The sequence below is a fragment of the Apis cerana genome, linkage group LG14 (assembly GCF_029169275.1).
Source record: "Apis cerana isolate GH-2021 linkage group LG14, AcerK_1.0, whole genome shotgun sequence".
In the NCBI taxonomy this organism is placed as follows: Eukaryota; Metazoa; Arthropoda; class Insecta; order Hymenoptera; family Apidae; genus Apis; species Apis cerana.
Genome location: NC_083865.1, coordinates 4159934 through 4183559, shown reverse-complemented (window position 1 = coordinate 4183559; position 23626 = coordinate 4159934). Strand labels below are relative to the sequence as shown.

General features: G+C 30.4%; 1 protein-coding gene and 1 long non-coding RNA gene across 2 annotated transcripts in view; one reads left to right on the top strand and one right to left on the bottom strand.

Moving 5' to 3' along the window:
* The window catches only part of LOC133667338 (uncharacterized), a 47377-nt gene extending 30912 nt beyond the window's left edge, over positions 1–16465 (top strand). Inside the window, exon 2 of the long non-coding RNA XR_009832735.1 lies at positions 15778–16465. This is a non-coding gene — a long non-coding RNA (uncharacterized LOC133667338). The remainder of the gene's footprint in view (positions 1–15777) is intronic.
* Positions 16466–18780: 2315 nt separating this feature from the next.
* LOC108004475 (uncharacterized) lies at positions 18781–22244 on the bottom strand. Its single transcript, XM_017067422.3, has 4 exons — positions 22030–22244; positions 21761–21847; positions 20905–21679; positions 18781–20713 (listed from the first exon to the last, which is right to left on the bottom strand). The coding sequence occupies exons 2-4, from the start codon at positions 21788–21790 to the stop codon at positions 19524–19526; spliced, it is 1995 nt and encodes a 664-aa protein (XP_016922911.2). The 5' UTR covers positions 21791–21847; positions 22030–22244; the 3' UTR covers positions 18781–19523.
* Between the last annotated feature and the right edge of the window lie 1382 nt (positions 22245–23626).

Below are 23626 nucleotides of genomic sequence, written 5' to 3'. Positions count from 1 at the left end.
TTCCAATTATATACGATTATATATATATATATAAACCACTTTTATAATTTTGTCAAGATCAATTTAAAACGTGAAAAGGCATTTCCAACGTTTATTAAAATAATTCATCGAAAGTAAATCTTTTATGATCCCTTCGAAGACGCATCATAGACGCATCGTTCTTTGACTATTAGAACGACATCGTTATAAAGTGGTTCAGTCGAGCCGGAAACACTGCCGCTCCCGTCGTATATCTTTCGTGAGCGCGCGCGTGATGACTTCCGTTCGCCAAAAACAGGTAGCCACAGGATTCGCGGAAATTCAGAATGAATCACTAGCGCCCGTTCTTCCTATCCATCAGAATTATAGGCACGTATTATCCATCGGCCGAATTTATCTGTCGACGCGTATCCAACCGAATATGCATCGACCCACGCTCGCATATATTTTGCATCCGTTCGATTCCAGAAGTATTTCCCTTCCACAAGTATTACTCCCCCCTTTTTTATAGATAAATAATATAAATGGATTGCAAAGGGTGCAAAGATGTTGAAAAATATTCTTCCTGATGAAATTAGGCAAATTCGAATCTTATATTTTACGTAACTGTAATCGATACGACTGCAAAGAATCGTACGGATAGAAAGGAATGATTCCAGGCATGATTTCGATATACAGAATTTCAGACATCGAGCTTCAATGTCCGATTAATTTGCGAATTTTTTTTTCACAGCTTTTCTCGTCGGTTATCCATTCGATCGCGTATCGTTCCTCCTCGTGTTCGAGGATCCTTAACGATTCCAGCTCCCGATTTGATTGGAAAAGAGGAAAAAGATGACGCGTGGTATACCAATGGCTATTTCGGTATCGATGCGTGAGATATATTTTATTCCGAGATATGTATATATATTTTTTCCCCGGCGATTTTTTTTTTTTTTTCGTTGTTCCATTTAGAATCGACGCCCAATCGCGCGAGAAAGTAATTGCATCGTCGAAAAACGTCGAATTTCAACCGCGTCGCTGTTGAATTGTTTGAAACCATGACGGTTATCTGCCTTTTAGGGATAGACGAAGATGAAAAGTTGTTGAAATTAAATTAATTTGTATTTTTTTTTTCCAGTATCCAATTCACTTTGCACAAGTTATTTTGACGTCCTTACGTAACATAAGATTTATAATTGGAAGTTTGAAAAAATTATATCATGTTTAAAAAAAGAAAAAGTTATTCAAGAACCATTGTTTTAGATTCAGTTATCAATGAAAAGAAAGCATACATTAATATTCTAGAGGGATGTCTTTTTTTATCAGAAAGATTAATAAATAAACATTATTTTCAGTCTTTAAGGGAATCTTTAATAATCAATATTTGGATTAAATTGTTCTTTAATCAGTTCAATCCTCAATAATCAAAATTTAAATTCGTTTCGTTTAAAATATTTATAAAAAGAAAGTTACTCCGAGTTTTCTTTTTCATCGACTATATTTAAGATTTAGATTCTTCAAGGATCGAAGAGAATCTTAAATGTTTATTTATCAATCCTTTCTCTTAGATGAAGATAAATCCGTACTCTTTACAGCTCGAATTTAAAACTTCCAAGTTATTTTCATCTGGTCGCCATCATTTGAATAACTTTTAACGATAAACAAGCAGCAGATACAAATGTTGAATTTTAATCTCGTTAATTAAAGTTATAGAGGTGTTGAAAGATAAACGTAAAGATGAAAACTTTAGAATAAAAGCGAGGAAGGGGAAATAATTCTCTACGAGGCGAAACTTGTCCCGTTTAATTATAAAACGAGCGCCGATTTAATTATGCACTTATATACGTGTTTTATTGCCCTGCTAATTTATTTGCCGTTCACAAATTATACGAATTCAATTCGTAGATAATAAATAAGAATCTCGCCCAATTCTATATTTATTTTCTATTAATCTGCTATTAAATTTAATTCGTTTTTTGGCCAATTGTTGGAAACGCGCAGAAATATATTGAACGTGTGTACAGATTGTGTGCAAAAATATATTTAATGTTCGAAGTCGTTATAACGTACAAAATTGGAATAAAATATACGAATTTCAATGCGTTTTGAAAACAAGTAATATTTCTCGATAATACTCGAATCTGTATTGCATGATATTAAAAACGATATATAAAATTGGCAAAATAGTAATTGACATTTGGCTCGGAGTTTTTTTCTTTATATAAATTTTTATTGCGTTTTTAAAAAAAAAAGTCGTCTATAGCAATGTTTCAATGTTTCAAAGGGCTAACTTCATTCTCCAATTTTTTTCCTTCTTCCTTTTTTTCTTTTCTTTCTTCTTTTTTTCTCGAATTTAAATTACAAATGCCGGCTGCATAGTGCTTGATGAAAAATTCTCCATTTATTCGTTAAAACTCTGAAAACGCTTTAACAAAACTTTCAGCCGCTGCTCAGTGGTAATTAAACGTTTTCTTTTGAAGACAGCTTACGACTTGCCAACTCGGCGAAGTAAACGGTTTCTTAGCGCAAATTCATCATTTTCTGTAAAAACACACGGTAAAAGAAAAAGCAACGCGAAAAATCTTGGACATGCCAGTTGTAAGATACTTTTTTTTCTTTCTTTCTTTTTTTCAAAAATAAATCTTTCACGATACTTGTAAAACTACTATCTCGTTTGCTCTGCTGAAAAATACGTGAGCGAATGATTAAAAATGATTAAAAAATATATAATAATCGCATATATGTATAAAAATTTCTTGTATAAGAATTGATAAAATTTTAATTCTCTTGAAAGAAGAGTTTCAGATTTTTCTATTTATAAATATCTTCTTAAAAATATCTTCTTAAAAAACACTGCAATTAATTCAAAGTGAGATAATAAAATCATTAGTTGAAAGTATACTTTAAGATCTTGTTCATTTATATTTTAAGGATTCTCGAAATCTTCTTGTAGTTTCTGTAATAATGTTAATTGTGAAAAAAGAAGTTATGGAAATGATTAACAATATTTATCACATCCTCCACAGTTTGTAAAGTTGGAGAAAGGGAAAGAGAGAAAAAACAGAACTGTGAAACATCTAGCCAAAGTATTTTTATTCGTTCAATTGAACAAGTCGATAAATTTTACTCTCTTCCGAGCTTTGCGCTTGGTCGTGTAACAAGTACAACGTCAATAAATTTCTACGATCCGAGTTTACCGAATGTGCTGAACAAACTGATTCACAGAAAAAAGTAGACTAACAAATTTGACGGATAAATAAAAGTTCGTATCGCTTTGCGCTGAAACTTGCTGAATTTTCCATACGGCGAAACAATCGTATGAACGTTCGGATCGATGATTTGAATTCCGTTAAAAAATTCTTGATTTCCGTTTTCCTTCAATTATTACACCGAATAAATTTGCTGAATATTTTGATCCTTACACGATAAGAATTGACAGAACAATAAAATAATTCCATTTCCTGTAGTGTAATAAAATTCGCGTGACAAGTGAGAAGTTAAAACGATACAAATTTTAAAAAAAAAAAGTTTCGTAATATAATTATTTTACTTGGTGCAAAAAATATATCAAATTTTATGATATCATTGCTTTTGTGTAATCGATCATTATCCCGAATAAGCACGATATAACGAAAAAAATGTTAGTAGTATAGCCTCGTGACAGTCAAACAGAGAATAAGAGAATCATAATTCCAGCAACATTTCTCGAGAAGGAAGAAGTATTAATTGTTAACAGAGTAATATATATAGATTTATCATGATAATTGGCATAAGTTACTGGTATAAAAATTGAATGTATTAGTTTATAATCAAATATATATACAAGTATCAAAGGAGCTAGTTATGTACACACGATACTCGTCTATGTGAAATTACTCTTCTAAATTCGTCCAAAAAAAAAATTAATAACAAAAAACAGAAAGAAACGAATAAAAGAAAGATTTCTAGAAATATAATAAAAACTTTACACTCCTCGTAGCGATTCGAAATTTGTTATTCGGCCAATACATCTTCGTTACGACGCGATGAGTATTTGCTTTGCTGAATTTCAAAATCCCACTTGAAATTGTCGTGGTATTTGTCCCCTCGATGGCAGAGCTCGATGCATCACTGGCGTTTCGTCGTGAAAACCGGGAAGTTTCGCATTTTTCACGCTGTTGCGCGACGAACCCCCTCCTCTCTCAGCTTTCGCTCCCATCGAATGAAAAGCCTCGGTCGTAACTCATCCAGCAACACTTTCCATATTTTTCTACCTACGCACTACCCCTCCCCCCTTTTATTTCTCTTGGAACAACCTATTCACGAATGCCGATATTAAATTTGTTACCCTATGCAATTTTTACGGAGAATTTGTTCTTGTTTCTACAAACAGTCACTCGTCCGTCCTTTTCAAATTTAGGAATCTTCTTTCGTTCGTCTTTTTTTCCTTTGTTTTTTTTTCTCTTTATGATTTCTTTGGAATTTTAATGTTATGGATAATAAATGGAAATATATGTAATATTTTCCTGTATTTCGAATTTTCGAATCTTGAAGAAAAAATAGTGAAGTGGTTTGCTTCGAATAATATAATATCAACGAAGTAATTAAAATTAATAAAATTATTACTCGAAATTATATTTATCGATTACTTTTATAAACAACTTAATGTAACAAAATCCAATTAAAAATCTTTTGCGATGACGTACTGTTAAAAAACAAAATTCTAGATAGAATTGTTTCATTTCACCCTTCCGATTTATCTATTCGCGAACAATTAACCCACCTCTACTATTCGAACGAGCGCAAACCTATCGCAAACTCGATTCCAAAGACTACTTCATCTAAAAAAAAAAAAAAAAATCCTCATGCAAAGCATCGAGAACAAAGAACCAATCAAAGCGCAATCTGGCCGTAGACACAAACAAAAAAAAAGGGGAGGAAGAAGAAATCTAAAGTATTTCGAAAATAAGCTGTTCGTTTCACGCGTCACAACCCAATAATGCCAAGTGCTTCCCTCTTTTAGCAATGGAATTGAACTCAATCGTTCTTCTGAAACTAAACAAAATAAATCGAATCTAATATAAAAGATTCGAAATATCGAAATATTTCTCTCTTAAATTTATTTTTTCTACTTAATCTTAATTTTCTTCGCTCTCCTTTCCTTCAAACTATTTCAAAGTCTTCCTTCACTCCCCTGATCTAATTTCTCAAACCCGCATCTTCTTTTTTTTTCCTCCCCTTGAAACACTCAAGTTCCTTTTTTCTGAAAATTTTTCATAAAAAAAAAAAATACATCCCAGCCCATCGCCTCTATTCCCCCTTTCTCGCCTCGTCTATTCAAAATTCTCCACTTCTTCAAAATACTCGTCAAAAGATCCTGCTGCTCTAGTTCGTCACGAGTACTACTTGCAATCCACTTGTTCCCATCGCTATCTCTCCCCCCTTCCTTCAACGCTCCCCTCCCAGAACAAAAATAACAAATACATCCAACCGAACGAAGAGATAGGCGCGGAAGAGAGAGAGAGAGACGGGGGATCGCGGTACAGGAATTCGCATAGAGCATTACCAGGGGAAGATGTTCACAGATTGTGCCCCGGAGCGAGACGTATTCGGGTCACTAGTACGTTTTCCTCGCTCCCTCGGGCTTCTCTTTCCGCGCCTCTTACCCTCCAGCCGGCTCCTGCAGACGCGTACCATGGGTAAATCAGCCACCACCCCCCCGAGCATCGTTCCTCCCCGCAGCGATCACCGTGTGTCCCTCTTCCCTATTTTCGTTTCGAGGGAAACGTCAGCCGCACGAGGGGCCGGCGGTGGATCGTGAAGGAAAATCGGCGTGGACGAAGCTGCCATTTCTTCTTTCTAGGGGCGGGGAGGGGTAGATGTTTCAGGTGTCCATGACGGGCATCAGAAGGGGTCCGAACAATAAAACCGGAGGCCTGCGTTCCATCGGTCTTCGAAAGGGGGGAGAGTTATGATCTTTATATATTCTTCGATGATGGATCTTTATTTAATATTGGACGAATATTATGGATGGGAATAAATTTTGTTTGGACAACACGTATCTTTTTATACAAAGGTGGTTAGAAATTAATTCGACGACGTTTCGAGTGATATCGATTTATATTTGGACTATTCGTTTGATTCTCGTGTATTTTTACGATAAGTTTAATTTTATTCGCATTCATCGAGATTTCAATGTTTATGAAAATATGGAGGAGGATAATATGCGGTCGAAATAACTGCAAGTAGGATGAAATTCTCTAGGTATTGGTGTTAAGACGCACTCGACCGAGGCGTTTGAAGCCACGGAATTTGATTTGGCCGGCTCTCGTGAGTTGACTGTTGGCCAACAACGCGAGAACGGATCTTGGCCGACGCACAATAGGCCGATGGATAGGCGAAACAGTTTTTCGTTTCCATAAATGAATTCAGTAATGGACTTTCACTGCGGAACGACACTGCGGGAAAGTATTATTTTGTTCTCCGAATCAAGTTCTGGGGCGGAATTTTATTTAGATAATTGAAAGATTTTTGCTATATAGGATGACTTTTGATCCTTTGCTATAATGTTACGAAACAGGATTTGTTATTATCCAAATAAATTCTTGGTCAAAGGTATATTCGAATAAAATTTTGTATTTTATTTTTTTGTTATATTAATTTATACGATATTATTTAAATAATAACGTACAATAATGTTCGAAGGAAATTATTTTAATATATTCGATACTTTATTTAATATACTTTGACATTTTATTACAAATAAATATAGTTCTTGTTTTATTCAAAATAATTATTTGCTTCTTTTGTTATGTGTTATTGTTACTTTAAATAAAAAATATCCAATTCTGTTACGCGAAATAAATGATAAATAAAATAAGATTGACTTTAAATCAATTTTTTTAGAATAATTGTTCAAGAACAAGTAAGTTGTATATTTTTTTAGATATTTTACACGATTAATTTTCTTATTCAATTAAAATAAATGTTAAAGTATCTATTTTAACAGGTTCATTTAAAACGAAAATTTCATTAATTTTTTATTTAATAATTTTTCTATCCTCAAAAAATAAATAAATATGTATTCAATACGCGATAACCTTTTTTCCTCTTTAAATAATTAAATTACGTTGTGAAAGAATTATAAATTTAAATGAATATGGACAAAGAGATAATTACGGAATGAAGAGAATCTGCTTCTTTCACAATGAATTCAAGATATCAATTAATCCCCTGTAATACGATATGTAGTTTTATTTTTTTTTCCACTGGATAATTCGAATTAATTCAGTAAAAATACAAGAAAGAAAAACCTTAAACGTCTGGATTGTTCAATTTAATGATTTTTATATGAAGAGACAAATATTTGAAAAATATAATTCAAAGACTAAATGATATCTGCGAGAAGATATCGAATAAAGAAAAAAATCTCATGATAAAATTATTTGAAAACTACCTTGTATATTCTCCTTTGTGATGAAATTATAGCTCGTTATATACCTTAGACGATAAAAGAGAATATAAAATTTTATTTGAAAAAAAATACCGCTTAAATTGAAAGGCTGAGAACCACAGAAACCATAGAAAACGGAATTACGCTTTTATCCAACGTAAATTATTTCAACCTACATATTAACATCGAATGAATCATAACATTTCTCAGACAGATACGTACCACATATTTATATATTTATAAATAATTTAGAAATATTTCCACATTCACTTCTTATACCTCACTAAAGTAAGTAAAGTACGAGGATTTAATACCACATTACAAACGTGCTGAACGACCTTGGTATCTCCCTGTTGAGCGATAATTTCACGGGACACGTAGCCCGATACGACATCCCTGTATATTCACAAGGATCTTTGATCGAGGCTTTGCGATAGAAGGAGAAGGGTAGGCAATCTGGCACACCTTCTCCTCTTCCACCCACCCGTCTGTCCGCCCATCCCAGAATCTGTCCACCGTTTTAAAGTCTTCGGCCGGAGCTTTGTTCCGCCTGTCGGATCTCGTGACGTGACGACCTCAATATCTTAAAAACGGTTCATTAGGAGGGGAAGGCCTGTCCTCAGAGCGGCGGCGTCGTGGCGACGCTTGAAATTAGCCAACGGCTTCGACGGCTTCCCTTCAGTCGTCCACTGAATGATTCCACTGGGTGGGGGGACTTGTCGAGGAAAGATAGAAAGGAGAGGGAAGTATTCGACTGTCGATTCTCGCTGTGGCTCCTTTGAAGGCTTGTTATCGGATTTGCAGCGTTCGGTGTGCTGCGAGTTATCGATTAGAATATAATGGACGGGAAGGGGAGGAAGTCGAGGTGGAATTTTAACGTTAAAATCTTCGTTGTTGCGTGAAACTCGTGAAAATATTTTTTTAATAGGATTTACCGATCGGTAATGGAATGGTCCAATTCGAGGATCTTACAACGAGAGGGGATTTAGATTTTTTAATATTAGTTGTAAGGGATTTTTATATATTGAAAAGTTAAACGTGGATGTTGATAGAAAATAATAAAAGGGAATTCTTTTTTATAATTCTTCTCGTTCGTGATTATCGTTATTATAAAATAAATGAAAATAGGAGATCGAGAGATTTTTAGTTTTTCGAACGAATAGAAGACTCGAGACATCCTGCTTCGTAACGAGCATCGAAACCGTTTATCTAGATTGCTTTCCACCTCCTCTTTTCTCTCCGCTATGCGTCCACGAATTGTTCACCGAGTCACGAGAGCCGTACCGAAACCGCCCCTCTATTTATACAACCCGTGTGTTTTCCAGTGACAATTTTGCGACAATCACGGTTCCACAAAAGATGCGTCCTGTATGTGGATTCCGCAATGTCCCGGCCATGTTTGTGGAGGACCGGTAAGGGGCTCCTGGAGTCGCAATATCCGCGCTCATCCTTTCGAATCGTCGACTGGCAAGTGTATTACGCTCGTTTAACAGTCTACCCTTTTCAAAAGAAGGGAACCGACGTGGATCTTTCATTATTTAAACTTTCGTCGTTCGTGTCGTGTCTATTAAAACGGTATGGTTTTGTAAGAATTTTTGTTCATCCATACGGTGTAACTTGCAATGAAGAGAGGAAAAAGAGAGTTACGAATCAAATTTTATATCCTGTTATGACGGGGGAGAAGTAATTTTAAAATTTAAAGTTTATGATTGCAAAACGAATGATCGAACGTTGTAAAAACGGGATGGGGGGTGATATTTATTTATTGAAAGAAACTTCTCTTCGAAATGATCCAATTATGTAAAAACTTCTTGTAAATCTTTCCATTTTCCATAAAATTCGCTCGAAACCAGCGGCAAGATTGAATTAAACGGGGATCCCCGGCAATTTTTCTTAATCATAACAACGTCAATTTTCCAGTTTATCGTGAAGAGTGATGTTACATATAATTTCCATGGGCAAACTCCAGAGGGAGCATCTAACATGATGTTATAAGAAGCGCTGGAGCCGCTTTAAAACGTGCTCTCTTTTACCGGATAATGTACTGTCTTTCCGAGGAAGGAAAATGCAACATGCACTTTTTCAATTACTTTATGCAAAGCAACGTGTTATCTTCGAAAATAACTGTTCTTCCTTCTCTTTCCCTCCTCCCCCGAGCAAAGAACCGCCTTATCGAATAATAATACATTCGCATTTCCTTTTGTCCATCTATCATTTAATCGCAATTAAATACAATAATTCTTTTCTAATTCTCTCCTCTCTATCGTCTGTCATTGTTCGCATAAATTACTTACAGAACGAATTTGAAACGAATTATTGAATTTTTTTCAATTACAACACGTCAGATACTGTTTAGATACTGTTTAAAAGATAGAAATACATACTCGCTAATTTCCTTCTCTGAAAAAATCTCCTTTTCTGCGAAAGAAAACAAGACAGGGAGAGAAGAAGGGGAAGAGAACGCGTGAAGATTTCGCGTGAAAAGTAACCCGAGCGTGAGGGATGGAAAAAGGGAGGTATTGGGGTGAAATTGAGGAGAGGCGATATTTTTCTCGAGTGATCTCGAGAAACGTGCTAAAACAGCAGCCGTTCCCGAATAATCGTGTCTCGAAACAATATTTCCCCGACGATTCGCTTTATCGAAGATCGAGGAAACGTATCAAAAGCCCGCCACGGTTAGAGTGCGCGCGAGGGGAGGAGGAGAGGCGAGGAGGAGAGAGGTTGAAACCTTTGAAAGGATGGTTCGAGACATCTCCTCCTCGCCGAGGGGAGATCGCAATAAAATGCGAGAAAAGGGAGAGGAGAGGTAGGAAGTCGTGGAAAACCCTTTGATCCGACGTGTATTCTCGACTACGATACGAAATGGGACACGTATCCCTTAGATAGATGTCAAAGGATCGCGCGAGGTTACGTCGTTCCTTCCCAAAATGTGGTCTCCAAAACCGGGGCAGGGCGGGAGGGGGAGAGACGTGATTCCTTTTTGAAATCGTTTGCGTCGGTTATTATACGTATGTAATCTCGATGTCTCGAAGGAATTACAGGGAGATGGAATTGCTTTGGACTGTTTGCTCGGATAAATTTTACGAGGAGGGAGAATTTGTTCTTTTCTAAGTCTGAGGAGTGATTTGATTTTCTCTTTTTTTATTTTGGTTACTTTCTAAGAAATCGTCGTAGAAATATTCTTGATATTGTTCCATGATAAGTTATATATATTCGAATTAGACAGATCAAATTAGTTATCCCAACTCCTTTATTTCCAGACGAATAATTCTATTATAAAGTAGTATATATCGATTACGAATAAAAAAACAAAATTTCGTTTTAAAGTTATTAGGAAAAATGGAACTGTATGTACGTCGCTCTATGTATATCGATTATTCTGTAGAACAAACTGATTCAAGTAGAACGAACTAATCGCGATGAGACGAGTAGAACGGATTAGCGTAGCAAGTAGTATAAGACCATTATGATCAGTCGAGGAAACAGAGAAGCGTAATGAAGACAAGTTATAGTTAGGAGAAATTACGAAATCAATTACGAACTACATGCAACGAATCAAAATAAGGTAATGCTGAAAAGATAAACGTGTTTCCTCACGAACAATGTTTCGAATATATATCGGTAATAAAAAACGATAAAGGATTAAAATATCCTTCACGATACGTATCCCAGCGATTTCAAGCTGAAGAAAAAACTTTTTCGCCTCGATTGACAAACCTTGTGAAATAGTGACGCGGGAGGCTTATTTCCTCTCCTCCTCTTCTTATTCCAAATTCTCCGCGTGTCACCTCACCACCGTACCGATTTTATCCTCAAATAAATAAGGACGTCTATCCCTTCTGTCTGCGCCCTCGTTTCCTTCTCACTCCTTCATAGCGATCAACCGTTTCCTACACTGTGCACAACTCTGTACATACGCAACATCTACACGTAGGATTTTTCGCGTCCCTCAGAGATGTCGCGCGCCGCCGCGGTATGGTTAAATTTACTGCGATTGGTTTTGTAACGATCGAAAAACGGATTTTCGGGTGATTTCCCCGCGTTTTCATCCTCTGCTCGATACTCTGCGGAATAGTATGGAAGGAAAACAGCTGTTTTATCGACACAGTGAGGCATCAGTCCCTCGAATTAACGACCCCCTCTTTCGATGGAACATTTATTTTTCCAATGGTGATTTTTATAGCTGTCCTCGTTAATGTTTGTACCCTCGAGGAAAGACGTAACGTGGACATATCGTGCGCTATCCTCTGTTACTTAAGTTTCACCAATTTGTGTATATTTTCTTATTAGTGGAACAAGGATAGGGATAGTTTTCGATGTAATTGATAATATATTATACTTTAGTCACGAAAAATGAGAAATTTATAAATGATAAATGAAAATTTAAACGTTTCTTTGTATATAGATTTTGATGATATAGTCTGTGTATAGTATGGCAATTTTTTTCGATTCAAAATTTTCCATTCACATTTATCCAGCTCCGATAGTTTTAGAGATATTCCACAAAAATTGTTTTCGACCCTTAACTTTGAAAGCTATTTTTGCCCCTTCGACGGTTTAGCAAACAAAAAAATACGTGTGAAATATTTTTATATACTACAAATCTACTACAAATCTGTGAGTTATATAGAAATCGACTCGACATACTATGATATTCCGTTACACATCGCTTCTGAGATTGAGACTGTTTAAATTATTTTTCTAAAAGTTAAAGGAAATATTAAATTGTTTTCAAACAAGTATCTTGTTATATTACATTAAATGGCAAAAAAAAAATACATTTTTTAGCAGTTATTCCATTTTAAAAATTTGTATTTATTAATATCGTCTAAAATATTCAATTATAGCAGCTCGCCAAGATATCGAATATGTTTCCATTTGCTAATTTGAATTCTATTAAATGTGAAACTTTCTCTTTGACTGCGATTACGAGGAACATTTCTGAAGCTAATTAACTTCGAATACGTTTTAAATTAATTTACAAAGTCAAGGAATACTTTGATTCATCAGGAATTTGCAACTTGAATAAGTTATAAAACCTGTTACGTTTGTTTTCACTTTACTATCGTAATATTTTAACATACTTGTAAAAACTCAATTTTCCACGCGTTCCATTTTTCGTTGAAAATTTTTATAAGATTCTCTTATTTTATGAAATGTTTATTTCTTTTTAACACAATACCTTTGATACAGATCTGAGAAAATGTGTATTATTTATGAAATATTAAGAATTCGGATTCGCAGGAATATTTAAAAATGCTACTCTGAAGCAATTTTTTATAAAACGGTAATTATTAATTATGAATATTTAAATTAAAAAAATCTCGAATCGACAATTTATTAAAAACAACATTACATCGTTGAGAACGTCCTTTCCAAATATAACATATATTTGCATAAAACAGAGCAAATTCACCAGATACTAACTAAAAGTGCACACACTCCAACCTCCAAAGGAACCTCGAAACTTATTCACTGGTAATAACACTCGAATCCTGTTCTCTAACTCTCTGTATCCCCTCGTCATGAAATTTCACGACGCCGTGGAACCATAACATTTCTTGCGAAAAGGAAATTTGAGGATCGTCTCGATTCGAGAATAATAAATTACAATAATAAATGACAATTTCATCAAACGTAATAAAAATATATACAGTCGTCGATATTCAAACTTGTACAAACTTCTTTATTACGTTAAATTTGGAATAAAAAAAAAAAAAATGTTAAAATAAAACATGGTCTATTATACTCATTCGTATTACCAAAGATTGTAAAATGGAGATTCTATGTGTACAATGTTCTTAAGTAAAACCGAAAAATATTAAGTTCTTCATTGAAATGAATTAGCAAAAGAATAGAACATTGAGAAATTCACAATCATTAAAAGACCGAAGAAAATTGAAAATTATTTACAACAAGATACGTAAAAGAAGTTTTAAAAAATAAAAATCCAATTATAATTCTGATTAATAATTCTGATTAATAAAGAAAGATCCAAACTTTCTTCTAAACGAATGTTCTCGAAATACGGAATAATCGATGGAATAATACGAATAAATTAAATATATCTCTGCACATCCCCCACTTTATATCTCCTTTCTTATCAACCGAACGTCGTCGAATTTAAGGATGTGTCTGAACCAAAGATCGAAAAGAGCGAGTCAAGTGAAAAGAACGTGCGCAGACAAACTATGCACTTCCACTTTGTGCATAGACTCAAGGCCGCGTATGGTACAGGGAGGAAGTGGTGGTGGAGGTTTACGTGCATCTTGTAAACAGCATATTTTCTGATTCACTAGTGCAAACGTAACGCGACGCTTGTATTTAGAATTCAGGATGCGGCCTTCTACCATCCTTCCACCATCCTTTTTTCGATCCCTCTTTCCACGATGCATCGAATTACGCCGGGTTGAAACGGGGAGGAGTGGTCTTCCCAGAGGGAGGATCGGGAAGATCGAGACTCACGTACGAGACGCCTCGAAATAAAATTTGCAAGGTACTGGCTGGTCATGCTACCTATTTGTGTATTGTAGTGTCTGAACTTCCTTGACGACGATTATACGCTTATTTTTGTTAGTTATGTGAATTTTTTAAATAAGAATTATGTAAAGAATTGTGCATAAATATTAATTTTCGAAATGAATGTTGTGTGTACATATTTATATGGGGTGGTAAGATATTCGTTTTAGAAAGTTGATTCTAGAGATGAAAAGGATTAATTTTGTCAGAGTTCTATTAATTAATTTATGAGAGAAATTATTATTATTATATTTATTATACTATATGTTTGTAAGAACATATTCACAAAAACCATTCAATTTTTGTCAATAAGCAGCAGTCAATATCTGTACTTTAAATGATGAAATCCAACTAATAATTGATTTCCTAGACAACTTAATATTTCACAGAACAAAGATTCCGTTACTACTTATCGTACTTATCTTACGCTGTATTATGGCAGTTAATAGAGAATCTTGATTGTAGATACATATTGCGATGCAAGGCGAAAAAGGGAAAAGATAAAAGCGGGAAAGCGTTCGTCTAAATCGTATTGCCAGGCACGTTAGCAAGTATTTCCAGTATTCACGGAAGGAACGATCGTAGCGAAGAAGAAAAGTACTTTAGCGTGTTGTAATCTGAAACCGTGGAAATGAAAGCGTTGTGGGGATGGGCCTTTATGATACGGCAGAGGAGCTTCTGCAGTCATCAAGCATGGCCGCCGTTTGTCGTTTTCACATGAGGAAAAATGCGCGCACGAGCACGTGGATACCGCACGAGAAAATCCATTTCCTTCGTTTCTTTGAATAAAGATCCGAAATAAAAAGTTTGTGTTTCAAGTTTTAATCGGCCGAAAAAAATGAAAAGTATTCCAAATGGGGAATATTCTCGATATTCTCGAAGATATTCTTGGATTAAACACAGGCTTCTGTTCATGACGGCTTCGTTTTACGTTATATTTACGTTATATTTGAAGAAGATGAAAATAAAATATTTCACTTGTTCGAGACAAGTTTTTAAACTTCCTTTCGTGTAAAATTTAAGATTCGTTCAATTTTTTTTTCAATAAGAAATATTCAAATATTCAAATATTTGAAGTTTCGTATTTTGTTTAATTTTTAAATTAAAATATTCGATAGACCATGGCAATTCTTATTTTCCTGCTAATTTGGAAAAAATATTCATTATTGATTGATTATTATTAAATTGATTTTCTCTAATTTATTTTTAACTTTATTCTAAAAAAATATTTTAAAAAATTTAATCAATATTTAAATAAAATAATATAATATCTTTTTACCTTTAAAATTTTTTTACCAAGTGATGAAATCTTATAGAATTTTGTGAGATCCTACAATTGATTTATTTCTTTCAGTTAACGATATATATAAATCGAGAGAAGTTCGCATTTAATTTTATCATTCCCGAATCATTTACACTTTATTGTTTTCATATTTGCATAAATTTTTCCTATCATCGCCTTAGAGACAGGAACAAAAGCAATTGATTCGAAGAATATACAAAAGGAAACTAACTCGTTCATTGTCTGCGTACGAAATTGACTTATCATGTTCATTAACCTAATCATATCCGAGAGCAATAACAAGAAGGATAGAAGAATCAAATTTCATTTCACCATATTTTTTTCTAAAATAAAATAACTATCTAGAAAAAATAAAAAACATATATCTAACTTGATGAAACAATATCGTACTCTTCGAAACGAAAATAAAACTCCATAAAAATCCGTCAATCGTTAAAATTAATTGCATTAAAAAATAGAAGAGTTTCGATCCCTAGTTTCCATTAATCAATAGGATAACCTATCTCGTTCGCATGCTCTTCAAGTTAAATAATTTCACGAGAATTGTTATCCATCCATAAAGTTTCAGATCCAGTTTCTAGCTGAACTGAAGAGACCTCCCAGATAACAGTCTGCCCATAGAGGGTGTCATCGTCGTCGTCGTCGTCATAGGTGCGGCGAAACGAGGCTTCTATCTTTTTTTCCACGTGCAACTTCCGCCCAGGAAAAAAAAACTCAAGTTCGTGTAGGTGGCGACCGAATGGAGGCAGCCTTCTGAAGATTGCAAAGGCAATTTCCGCCGACAATGTGGTCCACTTTATTCCACGCATGGTGCGTACCCTCACTCTCGCCACTCGAGGGTCGAGAGGCAGAAAGACGAAGGGAGTTCAGCCTCTTTTATTTTTCGGATATGCCCTTCGTCCTGCAAAAGAGGAGCCTCTTGTGCTGCCAAGGAAAGGGATTGAGGGGATTGAAGGGGTCGAACGGAGAATAAGAAAAAGAAGTGATGTGTATTGAAGCTGTTAAACGAGTCACGTTACTTTAAGGGTTGGTTTTTGCATCGTTTTTTGTGATTTTTTATAAATTTTAAAAATATTTTTTTAAGCGAAAGAAGAAATCGGATTTTTTAATTTAAAATCGGACGAAAATATATGTGATTCTATATCTTTTGAAATTGATCTTTATCATTCTGTCAAACGTTTATTTACTCGTTAATACTCGGATATATCTGTTTATTTTATGTTCAATAATAAGTTTTGAACGATGTTTCCTCGATTTAAAAGTTTTTCCTGATTTCCTCCTCTTCTTCTTTTATTTTAACGATAATAATCTCAATTACTAATCTCAATTTATATAATAATAAATAATTTGTATTTTTTTTATCTTTTTAATAGATTTGCTATGAATGAAATTAATGGATTGTAAAGTTTTATGATTAATTAATTAATGAGAGGTTTGCAACAACAATTATTGCTTTAGATATTAAAAATTTTCTTCCTATTGTTCCTTTTAGATTTATTATATTTTTAAAATTTCAATTTTACTTTTAATTAATCATACATTTTATCACCATAGAATTTTATCAATATAATATTTCTATCTTCAAATTTTTTTATATTTTTTTCATTTCATAATACCCCAAGTTTTACAATATAATGAATTGTAATGATAACTCTGGAATTAATCGAATCCTACAAAATGAAATTTCCTATTAGATTTCACTTACATTTGTACTGTATCAATTGCGTATCAAATTTCAAATTAAAATTCTTTTCTTTTTTATAAACATGGTATAATCTCATATCATCACCATACGAATCTTACACAGGTTCGTTAAATTTTTGATTCCTATGAGAATAATAATTAACATTCGGAAAAAAAGGATTGATGGTCACTCACGATGGGAAATTGGAACGCCGCAGAAAAAAGTCGTGTAAACGGGCTATCGTTCCAAAAACTCAATCAAGCTTTAAACTTTAGCTTCTTGAAATTAATGCGCGCGGTTTTCAATCGATATCCGTTTGCCATTCATTTGCAAGAATCTTCTCCGTCCGTTTCCTTAGTCGGATTGCTATTTTATCAGTCGACAATTTCGAAATAGATACTTGATCTCCTTTGCGCAATACATCTGTAAAAAATATAGATAAATATATACAGTTGTAGTACTCGCAATTGTGATATATCGTGTCGGGAATATTGAAACACATGCATAAGGAATATATGTCAGAGACGAGTAGTTTCTCGAGATGCGGTGCTTTGGAGAAAGGAAGAGAAACATGTGAAAACGAATATGAAAGTAACATATTAATAGAGTTATAATGGTATCCGCGATTTTTAAAATTTGTATATTCCGTTTGATAAAAAAAATTAAATACCTCCTACGATGTGTAAAAATTTAAATATAGAAACAATATGTAATGATATAATTAAATAGAATTATATAGATTTATATAGATATGTATAAAATGTATATGTTTATAATATTTACAATATTAAATAAAAATTGTCGAATGGATTTTATTAAAAGTTTTAATCAAAAGATTAGGCAAAAAATAATAGAACAAGTGTAGATGAAAGAGAATATTGAAAGAAAAACAGGAATAGAGTGAAAATGTAAGAATCAGCGCCATCTTTAGAATGCTTCCAGAATTTAAAGTGATATTTATATATATATCTATATATATATAGAGCGAATAATAAGAAAAAAGCAAACATAAAATAAGAATTATCTATCAGCGCTATCTTTTGAGTACTAATAATATCTTTTTTAAAGATAGGAGAGTAAAATTGAGGATCAGTGCCATCTCTGGACTACAAGAACTGAATATAAGCGCCATCTTTTATATGTTTTTAAAAAAATGTTTTTTGAAATCAAGAGATGACACTAATTATTAATTTTTTATTCTATTTTCATTCTTTTTCTATTATTTTCTTTCCTTCTTTATATTTTTTCATCTATAGTAATGAAAATAGCGTTGATTTTGCAATTTTTAATTTTTTATTTTTATTTTTATTTTTCTTTCATTATCCACTTTCCTATATTTGGTTCTTGAAATGATGTCATCAGAGACGAAGTACAAGATATCGAAAACAATTCTTATTTTTTTTTTTTCAAATTTGTACGTAAATTTTTAATGTAAAAGATTTTTCTACTTTTCTATTTTCTACTTTAAAATATATCTTTAGAATAATTTCATGAAATATAATATATTTAAAAATGCAAAAATTACATAAAAATATTCGTTCATTATCGATTCAATGTAGTTAATAAACCTGTAAAAAAATTGTAACAGCTTTTTTTTTTACAATAATTCAGAAATATATGAATTACAAATAAAATATTTTGAAAAAGAAATAATGAAACATATAAATTATAAATATTATAAATACAATTTTAAATGTACAAAATTAAATTTTTAAATAAAATAGAATATAGAATAGAATTATGTATGTGTGTAAGCGCGCGTTAATATATGTAAGGTAAAAGAATAAATTTTTTATATATTTTCTAATAAATTATTATTAAACTTGAAATATCTAATTTTATTTTAATAAAATATGTATGATAAACAAAAGTTTAGTTTAATTAGCTTTTTATATAAACTTCTTATTAAAACTTTATTATATAAACAATATACAATATAATAAATATAATTATATATAAAATATAATTTTATAAATAGAAAAATATTTTTCCTGTTACTTAAAATAATATGTTCATCAATATTTTTGTACATTTCTTTCGTATTCTTATATTTATCTAATATTTTAATTAATATAATTGCACTTCCTCTTATTATCTTTAATATATATATATATATATATATATATATATTGATATATATATATATATATACACACACACACACACACATATAATACTATTAATAAAAAAATATCGTATGAATATTATTTCTTAGATTTTTATAAAATTTTTTTCATTATTTATTGTCCATTTTTATTAGAAAAATATATTTTTAAATAATATTAAAAATTTGAAAATTTTCTTATTAAAAATTTAATATTTAGATAGTAATATCTAACGCGAATTAGTATATATGGACGATGATTGCTTAGAAACTATCAATTATTGATTATAATTAAAAAATTAAAAGTAATTTTCTAGTTAGAGAACAGCAGTTCATGTTAGATAATATTATCAATAATAATATTAATAATAATAATAATAATCATAATAAATTATCATAATGAAAAAACAATTATTATGTTACATCTCAGTTAAATTATATCGACATAACGATTGTTCAAATCGGAAAAAAGAATATGAATCGAAGAATTATTCTATAGATTTAACTTTAAATATATTGTTCATAAGTTTTTCTTTATATTCTTCACATATTCTTCAATATATTTTTTGAAAGCAGGTGATAATTTTTTTATTGTCTCTTCTATATCTTCAAATAAAACTATTAATATTTCACATACTTTTTTTTGCGTTTGTTCGTTATTACTAATAAGTTCTGAACTAAATTGTATCAAACTTTCTTTTATATAGCACCATATAAAATGAACTGCATTTGATAAATATTCTGAACAAAATTGAGATTTTGTTATTAAAGTAAAAGATATTTTAAATATTAGAATAAAAATATTTGGAGCATTATTCATATATTTTATATCATTTAAAATATTATCAAATTCAGATTCATATTCTTCTCTGTTATTATCATCTGAAAATATATTTTTTAATAAATTCAAAAGCAACTCTTTTAATATGATGAACATATCTTTGCTATCACTACTTTCTTTATTAAATGAAAATGTTTTTTCACTTGAAAATCCGTCATCCTTAATTAATATCTCTACAAATTTCATTGGATCTAAGAAACGAATGCCACAAATCATCAATTTCCCATCTTCAAAACATATAGTACTTTTTTGAATGGGAATATTACTCAAATTATTTTTTAATTGTAAATCTATCTTTCTATTGATATAACGTATTACTTCAGCATTTTCGGATATTGTATCTGTATTGTTTGCAGCAGCATTACGTTTCGTACGATTAAATTGTCTACGAAGATGTTTAGAACGCAATGTAGATCTATATTCATCTAAGATTTTACCTTGAGTGGATTTAATGAGATCTTCTGCAAACTGTAAATTTATAACTGAATTACCAAAGAATAATAAATGAGCTGACAGAGATACCATATCTAATATACGAATTTGACCTTCTTCTTGATATTTTTGATACATACAATATGCCTGATATCCTATACCAAAACCATTAATACCTAAATTACTTAAAACTAATGCATTATATGCAACTTTAGCAACATTGCTTATATCACTACCATTTTTTATAAGTTTAGTAAGAATAACATTTCCACTATTGCTCATTAAACCAACTGTACCGCCAATTATAGTTAACCATGAACAAAAAGAATCTCTATCTGTTATTCCTATACTTTGTTCATGAGAATTTCTATCTATTAAATTCTGTATTGATCTACCAGTTGCCCATACACCACTTATACTAGAAGCTACTGTTGCACCTGTAATTTTAATAATAATATTATTATGATCTTATTTATTTTGTTATGATTATTATAGCAAAAATTATCATTGTCATATTTTAAAATAGCAAAAAGTTTTGAAACAATATAATATATTATTCATATATATTAATATATTAATCATATTATTGTATATTTTTTTTAGTTATATGAAATTTTATCTAATTTACCCATTACAACTGGTCCAATGGGTGTGAAAATAGATGCTACACCCAAACAAATTCCACATGTGCCAATTACTGTAGAAGTTATATCTCCATATTTAAAAACGGTTGCTTGTATACTACATGCAGGTGAATCCAAAACTTCCAACCATACTGTTGAATATTCTTCAGTAATTTCATGATTTGGATCAGGATGATAGAATCCATCTTTTGGAAGAACCATTGTACATTGTGGTAAAGTATTTTTTTCTATATAATCTATCCAACTTTTATATACTCTACCATTTCTGTCAATGTACCATGTTTCTTCCTTTATACAAGTTTTATTTAAATATCTTATTTTAAAAATTGGTGTTGAATATATCTGTATTTTATCTTCCATTTCAGAATCAGTTACTTTTTCTTCTTTTGAATTAGATTCAGTTACATTATTTTTAGTACGAAATGATATATTGTAAATTATTCCATAATATATTGAATCTGCATCTATACATCCTTTACCATGTGTGCATATTTGTTCATAAACAATATTTATAATTTTTTCTGCATTAGGTTTGTAACAAAGTGTTTCAGTAATATCCTTTATTTGTCTGTTTTTTCCTATTGTTTCATCTTCAATATACACATTTTTATTTTCTTCATTTTCTGATGGGAGTCCAAAAAGTGCATATCCAATATTTTGTCTTAAATATTTATATTCATCTACAGTATATTTTGTCCATTCTGGTAAAAGTTCATAATATTCTTGTTGTTGCAATTTAGCAATTTTTAACATTTCATTCTATAAAAATATAAAATATAGTTAATTAGAATGGAAAGAAAAAAACTAAAATTTCACTTATATATAATAATTAATATTTACCCAATCAGCATCTTGATCAGCGATTGACATTTTATTTTTTTATTTAAGTATAAAATTTATTCCAAAATTATTTAAAAAATTTTTTACCTATAAATATTTATAATATAATAGTAGATTTATTAAAATATATTTAAAAAAAAGAACTATTTTCATAATTTCTCATATATTATTCTTTTATATATTATACTTTTTATAAAAAAAAAAACAAAATGGATGAATATTCACCTTTTAATTATTTAATAACAAAAATATTATATTAATGTACTTACAGTATTAAATTATTGGAAATAATACTTAATAATTAAATTTTATAATTAAATATCATATCAAGAATGCATAATAAATGCACAACCACGTAAATATAAAGGCCTCTGTGAATAATCTTTCTGGGATTCCCATATCTTTTTAAAATTTTTTATGTATATACACATACACATTATTTAAATATATATTGCGTAGCAAAAATTTCTCATCATATAAAAATAGAATAAAAAATTTAGTGATATAGTTAGCCAATCTGAAAACTAAAATTCCTCTAATAATTAATTAATTAACAATTGTTAAATAACAAATATAAATATCTTTACACTTTGTGTATATAAATATGAAAATTTCTATATTTTTTTAAGAACTTTTATATTGTTATTTTTATAATTCTTAATTTAAATTAAGAATTTGAACTCTCAACAATAATTTTGTATTTGACAATTTTTAATTTTTATAATGATATCATAAACTGATTATAAATATTATAATTAAAAAAATAAACCTCTTGAGAAAAACCTATTTTGCATAAACGTAAAATAATTTTGAAAATAAGAAAAATAAAAAAATATGAAAAATTTATCTTTTTCTCGAATGTGTTTTAGTTAGTCAACTTAAAAAAATAAAATTTATCTATATATTACTAACAAATTTCTTTTTACATGTGATATTCATTGTAATAAAAATAAAATTTCCTCAAAAACAATATATTTATATTTATATATATAATATTTTATTTATAATATATAAATATTATATATTTAAATTTGCTATTAGATAACACACATATGATTATTTATTAAAATAATTATAAATATATCTTTTCTTATTTGATATCTCACTATTCAAAATAAAAATAAATAGCAATACAAAATAATGCAAAATAAAATAAGTAATAAATATAAAGTATTTTAAAAAAACAGTGAAATATCTTTTAATAAAAAATGTTATGGAAAAAATGTTCTTATGAAAGTATAGATATATCATGAACATTTTTTTAGATGATTACAAAGTAATTATATAAAAAAATGAAATTAATGTAATCATATAATTTTTAATGTATTCGATTCAAATTTCATAAATAATAGTTAATCATTATTTTCTAAAAAAATATTAAACTATTTAAGTTTTGATTTGAAAATTTACTACTAATACACGATATTCTAGGAAATATTATAATACGAAGTTTGTAATACTTATTATATAAAAGGCAAGAAGAGCAGTAAAGTACCATTTGATGTTTTCTATATACAATAAATTTTATAAATTTCTAATTATAATATAATAGATTATTTTAAATTAATGATTTTTCAACGTAAATAGTTTAATATTTTTTTTGTAGAAAATAACAAACTGCATTAATTAATGCAGTTAATTTATTAATAAAAAAATTATAATTCCATTAAAAAAATTAAGGTTAATTTTCATATAACATTTTTACATTTATTTAAAAATAATAAAAATATATATATAATATACGTTTTTATATTAAATAATTTTTGTATATGAATATATTCGAATATTTTTTATGCATTTTTCTTTAAAAAATATTTATTATTATTATTTTATTTTGAATAAAACATGTATGAAATAATATGAATA

Bases quoted from the DNA above. Each gene is read 5' to 3' on its own strand.
- LOC108004475 (XM_017067422.3), bottom strand. From the start codon at position 21,790: ATGTCAATCGCTGATCAAGATGCTGATTGG. The intron at 21,680-21,760 runs GTAAATATTAAT...ATATTTTTATAG, and splicing joins CTGATCAAGATGCTGATTGG to AATGAAATGTTAAAAATTGC. The intron at 20,714-20,904 runs GTAAATTAGATA...TTAAAATTACAG, and splicing joins CATTGGACCAGTTGTAATGG to GTGCAACAGTAGCTTCTAGT.